Below are 15,509 nucleotides of genomic sequence, written 5' to 3' on the forward strand. Positions count from 1 at the left end.
CGCTGGCACTTCAAGCTTTGTAGCCATTTCTTCAATGGATGTGAGAAACAGGCATCGATTAAACCAGGTGCATTAACCGATTCAAGCAAGTGGCTTTTTTCTCAAATCAACATGTACCACATTCACTGCTATAAAATTGCAATGCCATCAAAAGCACCTATTTTCCGCGCTAAAGCTCAACTATCCATCATGAACGGGTGGCTATTTGTTAATGCAGTATAGTGCCCAGTCTATTGTATCACAACAGTTAACTCGTACAATATGTAACTCGCATCCATCATATAATTATATTATTCTTCAGTATACAGTCAGATCATGGGGGGGGGGGGGGGGGGGGGGGGGGGGGGAATCTGGAATTGCTTGGAGACTCCTGCAGGAGACACGGTTTTCATTGGTAGGATGGCCATTCCATTGCCGTTTCAGCCACTGTAAGAACTGCCCTTTAATGGACAAAGGGAAATATCTTAGCTAAATATTTCTCTTTCCTCGCGCAAGTTTCCTGTTCTAGGAAGTTCCCTGTCGTGGTTTCTGTTTCAATTATAGCTCGGGAAACCTGTACTTCTTGGGACAATATTGATGCTTACAACCGCTAATCCACTCATCAATCAAAGCATGAGCCTGATTTTGGAAATGAGAAATAAAGATAAAAGAAACGGTTTAGTTAAATGGAAGATGCAGCCCCAGGTATTCAGGGCAGAAATAACGTTGGATAAACATGGAGCACACAAGCCCTATTTTATGATCCCTTTATGATTTATTTAAAAAAAAAATAGGACTGTAAAAGGGTTCGAAAAGCAACAGGATAAACTGTTGCTGAAGTCATATCAAATAGCTACAAATGTAAAACTCACCTACGGAGAGAACATGCTAGCCTGTCCCGCTGAGTTACTCCAGCTTTTGGGGTCTATCTTCGGTTTAAACCAGCATCTGCAGTTCTTTCTTACTCATGCCACATTTATTAAATAATTGTTCAGGATCAAATGGCCGTTTGGTCTGAACATTTGCCCTTCGCTTGGGGCGATCGACCAGTTTTGCAGACAATTCCAAGTGCGAAATGGCAATGTTTGAAGTGCATAGATTGTGTTGTCTCTCCCTTCCTTCTCCAGTTAAAACCTAGCAGTAGTTTTAACAGAATGATAGTCATTAACCTTCGCGGAGAGATATTTGACGGATATGCGCGGCCATAAGACAGAGAGACAGGCTACAACCGAACTGCACAAACAGTGTGTTCTTCACATCCCTTGTACTCCAACTAGAGCCTTCTTTCTCGTTTAATTCCGCAAGTGCTAACTGATTAAACGGTGCGTATAATTGTTTTTATGGAGTGTAGGTGATAAAATAAACACAGAGCAGAAGAAGAAGCGGAAGCAGAGGAGGAACAGGACCACATTCAACAGCAGCCAACTGCAGGCTCTGGAGAGGGTTTTCGAGCGGACGCATTACCCGGACGCATTTGTACGCGAGGATCTGGCCAGAAGAGTCAACCTCACCGAGGCCAGAGTCCAGGTAGCTTCTTTATATTCAGTTTCATATTTTGAGATAATTGCCTTTCCAGGGCGGTGTATTTTGATTTATCCATGGTTTGTGTAAAGGAATAGAGAAAGCAAGTAGAGAGATTTTTTTTAAACCTATTTTTACAGGTTATGTACTCTCTGCTGTTGCCCACATCGTTATCTGTGCGGCATGTGATGTTTCCCCTATATTAAGAGCAGCTGAATACTCTTCCCCGCCCCCCCCCCCCTTTTTTTGTTGCTTTCACTTCAATAAAGCACAAAATAAAGCAACTGCCATCATAAACAGTCTGGATTAGGGCACTGAATTATTAGTGCACTTTTTAATGTACAATACGCATAAATGCTTAAACGTATTTATCATGTCACCTGTACAAGACCCAAACATGTTTTGAGAGCACAATAATTTATTTAACAATGTTTGTATATCTTGCTCAGTCTTTAATTCTATGAACATGTTCAAAATATCCATTTCCAAATTATGGGACATTAAACAAACCAAAGACTAAAGGATTTCTATAACTGGCGTCTGACATTTAATGGAGTCCTCGTATTCTCGAGAATGATAGCATATATGTAGTTGGATTCAGCATTAGCGTGACTGGAAATGGGCACTCAGTGACCTGCCTGTCAGGCAGGGTGTTCATTCCAAAAGCAAATACGCTGTAAGAATGGCAACGACAGATCTCAACCGCACGGTGCGAGCTGGAATGAATATATCCCATTTGCGGTTCTGATATTATTATCACAATATTGTCCAACTTTTATTCAAAACATCGTTTCTCTGAGCCCGTGTCACCAAGTTTATCAAACGCTACAATCGAAATAATTTGTGCATTGGTGTTAGATTTAAAATCCAATATACTAAAGGGTGGGATCATGAACCAAGCAAATTCCTTTTCAACTTGAAGATACAGAACATTATATTTTAATGTTTTGAGCGACTCATCATGATGAATGTGTTTTAGATTAATTTAGTTACGCGCTGCAATGCTATTATCTGGGTTCCATCGTCTCCCTGGTCAATGTAATACATGAACGAATTCATGGGCATTCATTGTCCGTCCGCACATTTCAATATTTTTGCTTGACCAGGCTTTTCCTGGTAAAATGGGCGTATTAGCCAATTAGTGCCACATAATGCAATGTTATGGATAAACACTTCTGGTAAGTAAATGATATGGAGCGACGCATCACAATGTATTGTAGACATAACTCCAATTCTGAAGATGGACCTTGAACTGTAGAGGAGTTAATGTCCTGTTGTGAGCTTATAAACGAAACCCGAAAGCCAGAACATTGAAAAAAATCTCCCGCATTAACTATTTCCATCTCGAGACTTGGGTGCGGAATGAAATCCCCGACTCCCACGAATCCCAATGTAAGAAACCAGGGGAAGCTTCACACCTTAAGCAATTGTGCCTTCAAGCTGAGAACCGAAATCTCCCAATCACAAGGACTCCAAATCAATAATTGTGCGTAAATCAGAAAATGAAATAATGGTGTCGGTATATTCTTCAATCCTTCCGTTGTCCAGTGAGGATCCAACGTACCACGTGTAGGAAGGAACTGCAGATGCTGGTTTAAACCGAAGTTAGACACAAAATGTTGGAGTAACTCAGCGGGACAGGCAGCATCTCTGGAGAGAAGGAATGGGTGACACTTCGAGTCGAGACCCTTCTTCAGACTAGTCAGGGGAAATGGAAACGAGAGATGAAAACAGTGATGTAGTGAGATATAGAACAAACGAATGCTGTGGTAGCGAGTCTGCGTTAAAACGTTATCGTAGAGGAGGCGGAATCACAGACATGTTGCTTTATGTTAAAATGTTGACGTATGCTGACGGCCTGTGTGTATTTCTCGATATTTTGAGAACATGCTTTATCAGCAGGTCGGGGTGGAAGTCTAGGACAATCTCTGTTTTACCACGCAGATGGGAGGGGAACCTATGTTCCCAGGTTGACACAAAAAGCTGGAGTAACTCAGCGGGACAGGCAGCATCTCTGGAGAGAAGGAATGGGTGACGTTTCGGATCGAGACCCTTGTTCTGATGGGAAAGGGAAACGAGAGAGGTCTGAAGAAGGGTTCTCGACCCGAAACGTCACCCATTCCTTTTTGTGTCTATCTTCGGTTTAAACCAGCATCTAGAATTCCTTCCCTCACATTATGTTCCCAGGTATTGGGCTCATGTATATATTCACATTTCCCTATTTTCAAATTCAGCAGGAAAGATAGGAGACATCATCCTCTCACTGTCTACCTTTATTCCCATGCTGTAGGTCAAACACTTTAAAACGCGAGCCGGTTCGCACGACAGCCTCCGCACTCTACGAATTAAAATTCCTTCCAATTTTTATTTCCATCAGGAAAATGTTAGATCAATCATTTGTTTAAACAGCGAAGTTCTTTAGGTAGAATTGTAAATTTGTTTTAATAGGTCAGCAAGGTCATTCAAAATGGACTGACAATTCGCCAACTTTTAAATCCGCAAATTGTTCGTAACAGTTTATCTAGAAATGATTTGCAAAATATTGTATTTTTGGTCAATCCCTTGGGTGTTTAAAAAAAAACTGGGCACTAATTAGATTCCTATTTCCAAGAATCCTTATTCGAAATAAAAAATAAAAATAACATATATTGGGCTGTGCGGATTCACCCCAGAAGCGAGATGGTGCAGTTTGGTTTCGTTTCAAGTGAATGGGAGCCGTCCACTATCTTCCAGTAAAGCAGGAAGGATGTCGTGAATAATGAGTAATGTGGATATTGAGGGTTGGTTTTTGGATTGTTTACAACAGAAGCAACAGTCCGTCCCCGTCTCGCTGGCAGTAAAGTAATTCTCCCTGCTCTTGAATAGATTTGAAACTTGTGCTGGGAGTGTCCAGAAAAGATTTATAACGCTGGCGTTCAGTCTCCAACATACAGTCCCCAATTCAGTTCCCCAACAGCTAACTGTCCTTTCACGCCGCCACAGCCTGTGAAAGAGTTGTATTTTACGTGGCATGTCGTTGCCAGGTAAGCTCTTCATTAGGTAACGAACACGTTTAAGATGTATCTGTAGGAAGGAACAGCAGATGCTGGTTTAAACCGAAGAAAGACACAAAACACTGGAGTGACTCAGCGGGTCAGGCAGCATCTCTGGAGAAAATGACTAGGCGACGTTTCGGTTCCGAAAAAGGGCCTCGACCCGAAACGTCACCTAATCTTTTTTCTCCAGAGGTGCTGCCCGACGCGCGGAGTTGGTTTAGCTTTTTATGTCTTTCTGACGTTTGTTTAGATGTAGACGGGAGAGGCAAGGCACTGCAGATGCTAGAATCTTGGACAAACACAACGTGCTGGAGGAATCCAGTGGGTCAGGCAGCATCTGGGAAAGGAATGAACAGACGGCGTTTCTGGTCCAGACCCTTCATCAGGCTCAATACGTAGATGTATTCTGAAACTAGTTTCCATTTAAACAAAACTTTCAGCAAAATATTCTAATGGTTAAACAACCAAGCCCGTTTAAAATATGTTTGAATTCTAGTGTATCTACTTGAGGAACCCAGTGGTATGGAATGGTCACACTCATAAACCTTTACTACAGATGGCTAGTTGAGAAGATGTACAACTAGTCTATTCGTTCCGCCTGCCAGAACTTGCTCCTAAGGTTTGATGATGGTACAGCAGTGGGGGTATTTTTGGTTAACGTCCAAAATCAAAATAACATTTCAAAAATACAACTTTAATGTTGTCTCCCAAAATATCCCCTCTGTAGCTCTTGTCTCTTGAGATTGCATCATCAAAGCCATTTTCTCCCGATCAAATGACGATCCCTAAAGGGCTCGCCAGAACGCTTTACTCGGGCTATGCCCCGTTATAGAATGTAATGAGCGATACAAATTTTGGCCCGGCAAGAAACAGAGCCACAAGTAAAGCGCTGTAGGAACTCAGCTGACCAGACAGCATCTGCGAGGGGATGAACCTGATACATGATCTATGTAGGACCATGCGTCTCCCTGATTACATTTTATCTCTGTTTGCTTTGTTGTCACCTTCTTCTAGCTAACAATGATCGATTCTAAATTTTCCATGAGCTTTTATCTCTTTTGATATTTCGTTTTGACACCTTATCCTTCCTTGTCGCTGAGTCTTCCTCTCCAATAAGGGTCTCGACCCGAATCGTCGCCCATTCCTTCCACCCAGAGGTGCTGCCTGTCCCGCTGAGTTACTCCAGCATTTTGTGTCTATCTGAGACACGGGTCTGTCCATTGCTTCCGCGGCCGCTGCCTGAAGGAGCCGCTGAGTCTCTCCAGCACTTTTGTGTTTTTTAATGTCACTAAAGATTTCAGCACCTGCAGCCATTTGAGTCTCCCAGAAAATGGCCCCATCTGTTTTGGTCAACATTGGAAAGGATAAACGCACGGGATTTATTTTTGTTTGTTCTCCCTCTTCTCCCAGGTTTGGTTTCAAAACAGAAGGGCGAAATTCCGTCGAAACGAGAGGGCCTTATTGGCCAGTAAAAATGCGTCCATCCTCAAGTCATTCAGCGGAGAGGCGGTGGAGCAGCCGATGGCGCCGCGCCCAGCGCCAAGAGCCCAGGATTACCTGTCCTGGGGAACGACATCTCCATATGGGTAATCTCTTATTGGTAATATAGATATATATTGTCTGGAAATTGACTTTGTATAGTCGCAGCCAATCTCTCCTGACTGCAGCCTCCAAGACTCCGATTTAACTGGCCCTACATGACGCTGTATTTCATATCGTCCATACGTGTAAACAATTGGATGCTATAATCCCCGATTCCAGATCATGCAGTCTGGTTTTAACTCCGAACTGAGAACAATTCAAATATGACCATCAATTTCTCTCTAAGCATAACTAAAATGAAACCATCCGAATCCAGGGACACTTATCCTGGTTTAGTCCTTTGGTTAACGGATGTAATATGTCAACTGCTTAACTGCAGTGTTATATGAATGCGGTGCATGCAGAATAGTGGATATGTGCGGTATCAGCTTCAAATTTATAGAGGTGACTGGATTTCAAAGGTGCTTCAGTTGGCAAGCCCTTTGGATCTTCCCTATAAAATGGAAGGTGTTGTCGAAAATAAAAGATGCTTAAAGTGTTTTCTTGGGCAAGTGCAAGCACCACAAGGAACAGACAATTCAATAGAATTACATAATTAGATAATTACCTACAGGCCAGGGACTGGTGAATATCAGTGAAGCGTGAGCTCGTTCTCAATGCAGTGGCAATGATCCGTTGGAGATTTTGTTGTGACGTACATTCAGACTGAGAAATGGTTCCGAATTAATCTATAATCCATAATCTAAGGGAAATTTGGCAGGAAGTTTGACTAGGGTAGAGCCCATCCAGCAATTCCCTATCCCCAGCTGGACTCAATAAAGGTCCCAATGTGGCCAAAGAAATGTGCACCTGTGCTATCACCTGTCTTTGTCAGAAAAATGTCTCCAGGTAGCTGGTACTCTTTGCTTCAGATCATCAGGACAGAAAGTAATAAACATTTCAGAAGGCATGTTTCTTGGCAGCAAAACATCAATGTCCCCATGGCAATTTAAAATGGAAGGAAAACAAAGCCAGCACTTTGGCAGCAGACTGTTAGCAGTGGTAAATAAGGAACTGAATTATGAACAAGGAACTCATTTCCCATTTGAACCATAGTTAAGGAACAAAATGTTAATCAATGTGCAGCATTATTCAAAAGATTTAGGAAGGTATATAAAACATTAAAATATTTCCTATGAATTCAAAATTTATAAATGGAATCTCAAATTCAACTCACAGGCATGAACTCATATTCAGTATATAACCTTTACTGTACTTAATACTGAAATAGCACACATTGATTAAGGTAAATTAAAATGCAGGATATTGAGAGTGTTCTTACTGAGGATGTTAAATGTTCTTTGGAGAATAAGTATTCCAAATCCATGTTCAAATGTTACTCCACCTGGTGCATTTGACTCTTGAAATTCAGGTGATCCAAATACCAATGTTCATTCTTTAAGCTTGATACTTGATGGCTATTTTCAAATTTAATTATTTAAAATCAAATGAAGCCATTCCCCATTGCACTTAAGGAGAAGAATAATATTTTTTCCAAGCACCACCACAAGAGTAAATAACGTTATTGCATTTTCAATCAATTCCACTCACTGCACCATACATACATGGTTAAATATCATAATTATAACTAGATTGCCTTTCCATCTTTCAAGAGACTGAACTTAAAACAATAATTACGAGCTATTATACATCCAGATTTTGAGAGTATTTTTTCTGTTGCAAATGGAATCTGCAATTAGATGGTTAATTTTTTGATGGTTCATCTCATACTCACCAGGAACCAGCTGTGACTTGTTAAAAGTTTGTTCTTTGTTAATTAGTGGATTCAGGAAAGAGATCTTTCAGTAGTGTGTTCTTCATAGCAATCATAGCAATGGATTTTAACCTGGTGGATGTAAATAGAGAGCAGCAGAAGTATTGTGTAATTTGAAATTCAGAGCTAGGTCACATCGAGTGAATGTTTTATCTGATATTGTTAGTACCATGCTTTATTCATAGTATATGCACTCCACGTTTTAATTTACACCGTTATGGCTTTTTAATTTGCTATCAGTTTTCATGTTTAAGGCTAAATGCTTTTTAGGGGAGGTCAGATAATGGTAAATATTATACATTGATGCAAACTCTCACTTCCCTCACTATGATCTGCTTTATATTTTAACGCTGACACTAAGAGGCAGTATGGCAACAATTTTTTTTTACACGATATCATGAAACTATATTCTAGTGATTTCATCAGTTAAGAGGGCTGGATAAGTCACACCCTTTTCTCGCAACTATTTAATGTAAATGGGCATCATGACATTATATGGAGAAACTCTATTCAAATATCTGTCCCTCTGCTAAAAAAAACCCCAAATGGAATAGCATGTAGGCAGAACTCCATTATATTATTTGTAATTCTGACAATTCAGCATTATATTTGGAAATGGATATTCACTATACTTTTAGTGCAAAATATTATGTTGAAAATACAATGGAGATGATTTTGATTTGGAAGCCGAACAATGTAGATCTAAACAAACTGCTTGGTGGATAAACGACAGGACTGAAATAGTGTATGGGAAAGTTAATTTAACTTCCAACCGGTTGGAAGCTGATACATTTATTGACCTATTACACAACCTGTAAAATTTATTCAATTCAATTCTATTCGATGGTTTGAATAATGCGTGCAGAAAGATCAAAATACAGACACAGCAGAACGTTACCAGTCATACTTTTCAACATTTGCTCCCACTTTTCAAAAACTATGTAACAGAAACCATCAAAGATTGAGATGAATATTATCAACATTAACAGTCAATAGCTCAATAATTTTCACACAGAAGTCAATTTCTATATCGTTGTTTGTCACACTTAACGACTGAGTAGAAAATAGGGTCATTTTAATATAGGGCAATAAATATAATCATGGAATCCAGGTAATTGATTTAAACTGATTGGATTTAATATTTTTCAATGTTACTGTGAAATTAATAATTACAAACCTACCAGGAAATAATGCTAAGAGTTAAGAGAACAATACTGTTAAGAAGATTGCCAAAATAAACTCACTCGGTAACCACTTTATTTCTATTTGCGTGATAGATTTCCTCTTACAACTGTTTTCCACTTTACCCTCTTGCTTTACCACATCTAGTTCAGACTTCAAGCAGTTAACCGAGACACATTGCTCAGTTCTAAAGGATAGAAAATACTAGCTAATCTTTCTTACAATTAATTGTTCACACCCCTTTGAACATCCTAGCCACTCTTATTTGAAAATCCTTTGGATACAAGGGAAGACATTATTTTTTAATGTCTTTACATCGCTATATTTTGTAACGTTATATATGTTATATATATATATATATATATATATATATATATATATATATATATATATATATATATATATATATTATATTATATATATATATATATTATATATTATATATATATATATATATATATATATATATATATATATATATATATATATTATATAGATATTATATAACATATATAACGTTACAAAATATAAAGATGTATTTGGAGGCATATTCGATTGTTCAAGAGGCTTTTAGATAGGTAGATGGAAGTGCAAGGAGGGATATGGATCATGTACAGGCAGAGGAGATCAGTTTAACATCATCATGTTCGGCACAAACTCCTGTGCTTCAGTGTTCTAAGTTTATACCTGCCCAACAATCTTAAGATTCTCCACACTTCCCAGTAGTTTACCTTTTACTGTGTATTTCCTCTGTAAATGCATTACTTCACAGTTAAATGGATTCATTTAATTTGCAAATTTTCTACCCACTTCAGCCTATTGATATTGCCCTGCAGTATGGAATTTTGTCATTCAGTGTCAACCATAAACCTAATTTGGCATTTTCTGCAAATGGTTTAATGATGTCCTTTATTTTTATGACTAAACCATTGATACATATATATATATCAAATTGAGCCCAGCTACCCCCGTAGTAAATCAGTCAGCAATGATTAGAATAAACTTTGCTATCACTCAGGCATTTTGAATCCAACTTGTCACTTTGCTTTGTATCCAATGGATTTTCATTTAGTAGTCAATCTGACCTTGTTAAAATTCCCATATATTACTCCCACACCTCTGGCTCAGCAACACATAGTGGATAAGCTTGGTCTGTAGATACAGTCTCCCTCCCATAGTGCAATAATTCCAGCATGGCTGAAATTGATATCAAACACCGAGAAGGTTTATGGAATACAATATTGCACCCCATCAGTTTGCAAGAGTCAAATAATTGTATAGTTACCGCCCCATGAGCTTTATAAATTTTAGACCCCTTTAGTAAGGGCCCAGAGAACAAAGTTAATCCCATGTAGCTCCATATATTATAGCAACAACTTGCACTAATGTAACAACTTTAATGTAGGTGTATTCTGTGGCACTTTTAAATATGTTAATATGATAAAATTAATTTCAGATAATTGTTTTTTACCCTTTTATACAAAAACTATCCACATTGCAATTCAATTTTCTTTAATCTATGTGTCCAGTTTTGTTATATCCATATTATTAACCGACATACGCTAAGAATTTAGCAGGTGGGAATCCTTTCCACCCATAGTCTTTTCTTCATACATCCATGATGCTCACAAGCTTGATATTACCTAATCGGTGGCACAGTAGTGCAGTGGTAAAGTTGCAGCCTTACAGTGCCAGAGGCCGGGTTCGATCCTGACTACGGGTGCTGTCTGGACAGAGTTTATACGTTGTCCCCTTGACCACTTGGGTTTTCCACGGGAGCTCTGGCTTCCTTCCACACTCCAAACATGTATAGGTTTGTAGGTTAATTAGGCTCTGGTAAAAATTGTAAATTGTCCATAGTGTGTAGGATAGTGTTAATGTATGGGGATCACTGGTCGGCATGGACCTGGTGGTTCGAATGGGCCTGTTTCCGCGCTGTATCTCGAAACCAAACTAAACCAAACACTATTTTTGGATTTACCTACTCATTTGTTGACTTGGAATATGAGCCTAGGACCAGCTTCTTTATGCATTTATATGATTGGCACAAAGTCCTAATAATATAGCATTTGGCTAACATTTTTAAATATAGAGGGGGAAAAAGGTCATGGTGTAAAAACCAATTTTCAGATATTATTTTATAATTAATGTGCATGACATTCATCTCTATATCCAGTCTATCCACAGTCAATTTACATTTACACATTACTTACTGAATCAGCTCATTATTCAAACACCACCTCCCAATGGGAATCTGTTTATTTCTCCTAATCAGGTTCACCTCATTTTCACACGTCGGATAAAATTCCTGCTTCGAGAATTTTACCAATAGGATCAGTAAATACTAATTGGAATGGAGCGGGGGGGAAAAAATCACACTTATTATGGCATAGTCCAAGGTTGTTTTTATGGTGCACAAAATTCCATCCGTTTTTGCTACAGCTGGTTAGCAACCCAAGAGTAAATCATTCAAGTTTCCCAAAACTAGTAGAAATTGATTATTCATGTTTAGTTTATTGTCACATGTACCGAGGTACAGTGAAAAGCTTTTGTTGCGTGCTAACTAGTCATCAGAAAGACAAGACATGATTACAATCAACCCATTTACAGTGTGTAGATACATGAGAAGAAAATAAAATTTGTTGCTAGCTAAAGCCAGTAAAGTCCAATCAAAGATAGTCCGAGGGTCACCAAAGGAGTAGATAGTAGTCCAGCACTGCTCTCTGGTTGTGGTAGGATGATTCAGTTGCCTGCTAACAGTTGGGAAGAAACTGTCCCAGAATCTGGTGGTGTGCGTTTTCACACTTCTATACCTTTTGCCTGATGGGAGAGGGGAGAAGAGGGAGTGGCCAGGGAGCGACTCATCCTATGATGAATCCAACAAGGGGGATATGTACACTTTGTGTACTAGGGGTGTCCTTGTAGTCCTTATAGCCCACAATGCACAAAACAATTTGTTTATGATTCTGCTTTCTTGCATCGTACTCTACGTACTGACAATATGATTTACTCGCTCATTCCTCTCCTCACATGAACTCATGAACAGTACATATTCCTTCATCAAAAGAAATTGGAGAGTTAGATCTGGGGCAGGGTCCTACCAGCCAGCTGCTACAAATCTGACATTTCTTTTCTCTCCTTGTAAACAAATATTGGCCTCCATCCAGCCAATCCTTCTGGTGTGATAAAAGTTTATTAAAGTGCCATCTCAGATGATCCAACAAAGCATTTTGTTTGAATTCATTCATTTTATTTTAAAGTTGTATTTTGGTCCCTATTTGCTTTATCTAGTCCACATTGTCTCCTCCTTTACCCATCATAGCTTTCCTCAGATGTGGCTGTTTTCTTTTGGGACATTTACACTCGTCCAATTGTATACTACCTCCATTCTACAAAATTATCCACTCTTTAAGGAAACACAAGAGATTGCAGATGCTGGAATCTCGAGAAAAACACAAAGTGCTGGAGGAACTCAGCGGGTGAGGCAGCATCTGTGGAGGGATTATAACCTGTCCATCCCTTCCACAGATGCTCTCTGATCCACCGGGTTCTCCCAGTGCTTTGAGTTTTCCATTCTTTGAGCTTCTGTGCTGGAAACCCCTTTTGCAATCTCTGTCTATAACGTGAGAAGTTAACAAATTTGGCTGGTGATTAATCATAGTCACAGAAAAACTGGAGAATATTTTGACAATTACAGAATTAATCCATTATACACAAAATATCAATCTGCAGTGGACCCATGGGCACAAAGTACAATTTACCTTTCAGATTGAAGAAACTATCAGAACTGGGAAATGGAGAAAATTAGGGGGATTTGAAGTGCAGAGAGGGGAGGGGAAGCATGGATAAGACAAGGGGAATATTTCCACCAGGGTGAGGCCAGAGTTGCAGTGGGAATCATTTGTTAATGAAGTAACTTCATTCGTAGATTACTGACGACAGTTAGCGAGAGTGAACATGAACAAAAAGTGACATGGAAGCTATGAACTAATATTTATATGCAGCGGGGGAATATGAACATAGGAATGTAAAAAGTGCAAAATGCAGCGTTGTTAGAAATGCCCGGTAGATCAGGCAGTGCTAAAGATGAAAAATAATTCTGAGCCAATCTTGCAGATGACTGACCGAAGAAGAACTAGACAGTTCTCATGCAGGGAAGGCAGGTTATCTGGTTTATACAGTAATTCCATATTGAGTCCAGAAGATTGCACTGACTTAAAATAAGTGCTGTTTCGCAAGCTTACAATGGGCCTCATTATGACAATACAATAGATCACAGGCCAGTCAGAGCGGGAAGGAAATGCAGAATTAAACTGGTAGGTAATCAATCAATCAATCAATCAATCAATCAATCAATCAATCAATCAATCAACCTTTATTGTCATCTTGCAAAGCAACAGTTGTACAGTGCAAAATGAGAAGATGTTTCCCAGGGAATACCAGAGCATCACACATGAAACTTAAAAACATTTCACACATAATAACAGTAAATTAAAAAAAAATCCAGTACAACAAGAAGCATGTTCTTCACTCTGCTTCAACTCTCCTGAACTCGTCACTTACCATACGATGATGCCTCCATTAGTCTTTGATGCCATGCTCCACCATTAGGTCCTTCTTTATTTTACTCTCTAACTATTCATACATCTGTTCCACACAGCAATATTTATAATGGATGGACAGAAAAATATTAGAAAAAGTTGTGCTTATTAGAAGAATTATCAATTCAGTATAGGCATTAATTAGGTATGTAAGTGCTACATAATTAATTAATTAATTAAGCTGTTAATTAATCGGGTAGCATTTTCATAAGCTCCCATTTTATGCCTATCTTATCGAAAGTTGAAATATAGATCTCAATTTTAACATTTTAGAAATGCCGTATTTAGGGTACACTTTGCTTTTGTAATGGTAATGTTAATATATAAAGTATCCCCACAGTTATTGCAGTATTAAGAAAGGAATGATATGCATTTAGAGAAACTCCCAGAACTGACTAACACAACTTTCTAGAAACGGTTATTGTTCAGTTATTTTAATTTTATTTTTGCACATTTTCCTTTTAATGATTTTTTGTGATACATTCTTTCTCTTGACTTCCATGCAATCATGTCATGTTGCATTCGATTCACTAATCATTAGCACTGTTTTTTTCACGGTGCTGGTGAAAAGTCTTGGACAATAAGCACTGATACATGAACATGGTACACTCGGAAGCTTGCATCACATTCTATCTGTGATCAACCAGGAGAATGTTTTTTTTTAGTTCTATTTTGAGTTCCCAACATATGTGAAGGTACATGGATAGAAAAGTGAGGGATATGGGTCAAATAAAGGTAAACCGAACTGCTCGGATAGACATCTCAGTCAGCATGGATCAGTTGGGCTGAAGGGGCTATTTCTGTGCTGTATAACACTATGATTCTAACCGTGAATGTAAATGGCTGGTCAAATTTGGCAACTGGGGGCCAGCACGGTTTAATCTGATCCTATCCTTAAATATTTAGAAAGTGTGATGGGAATCACCAAAAAACTAACCACAGCAACAATGACCTACTTGTGTAGCTGCAGTGATTAGCACTTGAAACACTGGCTATTTTGGGTAAACTAGATTAGGCTATTTTAAACTTTGTGATTTATGTAGCTGATTGTTAAATATGTGCAGACTGTAGATGCGACAGTAACTTGATTTTTATTGTTTGATGTTATAATAGGCATTGTGTTTATCCACATAACATACAGCAGAGACGTGAAAATGTGAATGTTCCTGTATAAATGATCAACAGTGTAGGGCAGAGTTTTAATATGTGCATGAATAATCCCGTTTGATGAAGCGTGTCGATCACCTATTTCTTTTCGCCAGCGATGCTGCTAGCGCTGCTGAGTTACTTCAGCACTTTGTGTTTATCACCTGTATTTCTCCTATAATCAGCATCTCAACAAAAATCTTTTCACTGTACCTCGGTACACGTGGCAATAATTTAAACTGAAACATTTTCATTACAATGTATTCAATCCATACCCAAACCATCTGCAATATAGAGTAATTTGAAAAAGTAATATTTGTGCTATTGCCCATCCACTGCCACTGGGGGTTGTCTTAACCTTGTTATACATGTGCCCCACAATTTATGATTTTAATGACAAAAGATCCCTTTCCTCCAGTCTGTACAGACTATATTAGCAATTATTACGCACAGGCCTCTCTTCTCTTCTCTCTTCTGTTTTCTAACCAGAGAAAAATAAATACTTTGGAATGCCCACTATTTCGGGGGAACCTGCTGTGGGATATGATTGTTTCCAAAATTACTTGGAACTCACATCCCATTGCGTGGATTAGGCACAAAATGCTTAAGGATATGCAGACTTGGACTTTTCCCAAATTTTAAAGTGCCGTGAAAGATATTTAACAAAACATAAAATACACTGGATGCAGC

The 15,509-nt window shown here is 38.7% G+C and overlaps 1 protein-coding gene across 8 annotated transcripts in view; it reads left to right on the top strand.

Annotated features, from left to right (window-relative positions):
- The window catches only part of prrx1 (paired related homeobox 1), a 37,074-nt gene that overhangs the window by 11,321 nt on the left and 10,244 nt on the right, over nucleotides 1-15,509 (top strand). For 6 of the 8 annotated variants that reach the window (XM_033028228.1, XM_033028229.1, XM_033028230.1 and 3 more), the window contains 2 exons: nucleotides 1,331-1,506; nucleotides 5,946-6,121. In XM_033028228.1, coding sequence (XP_032884119.1) covers nucleotides 1,331-1,506; nucleotides 5,946-6,121 — 352 coding nt within the window. Of the gene's footprint in view, nucleotides 1-1,330; nucleotides 1,507-5,945; nucleotides 6,136-15,509 lie in introns of all 8 variants that reach the window. The other 2 variants (XM_033028234.1, XM_033028233.1) reach the window with 1 other exon arrangement.

The sequence above is a fragment of the Amblyraja radiata genome, chromosome 10 (assembly GCF_010909765.2).
Source record: "Amblyraja radiata isolate CabotCenter1 chromosome 10, sAmbRad1.1.pri, whole genome shotgun sequence".
Lineage (NCBI taxonomy): Eukaryota > Metazoa > Chordata > Chondrichthyes > Rajiformes > Rajidae > Amblyraja > Amblyraja radiata.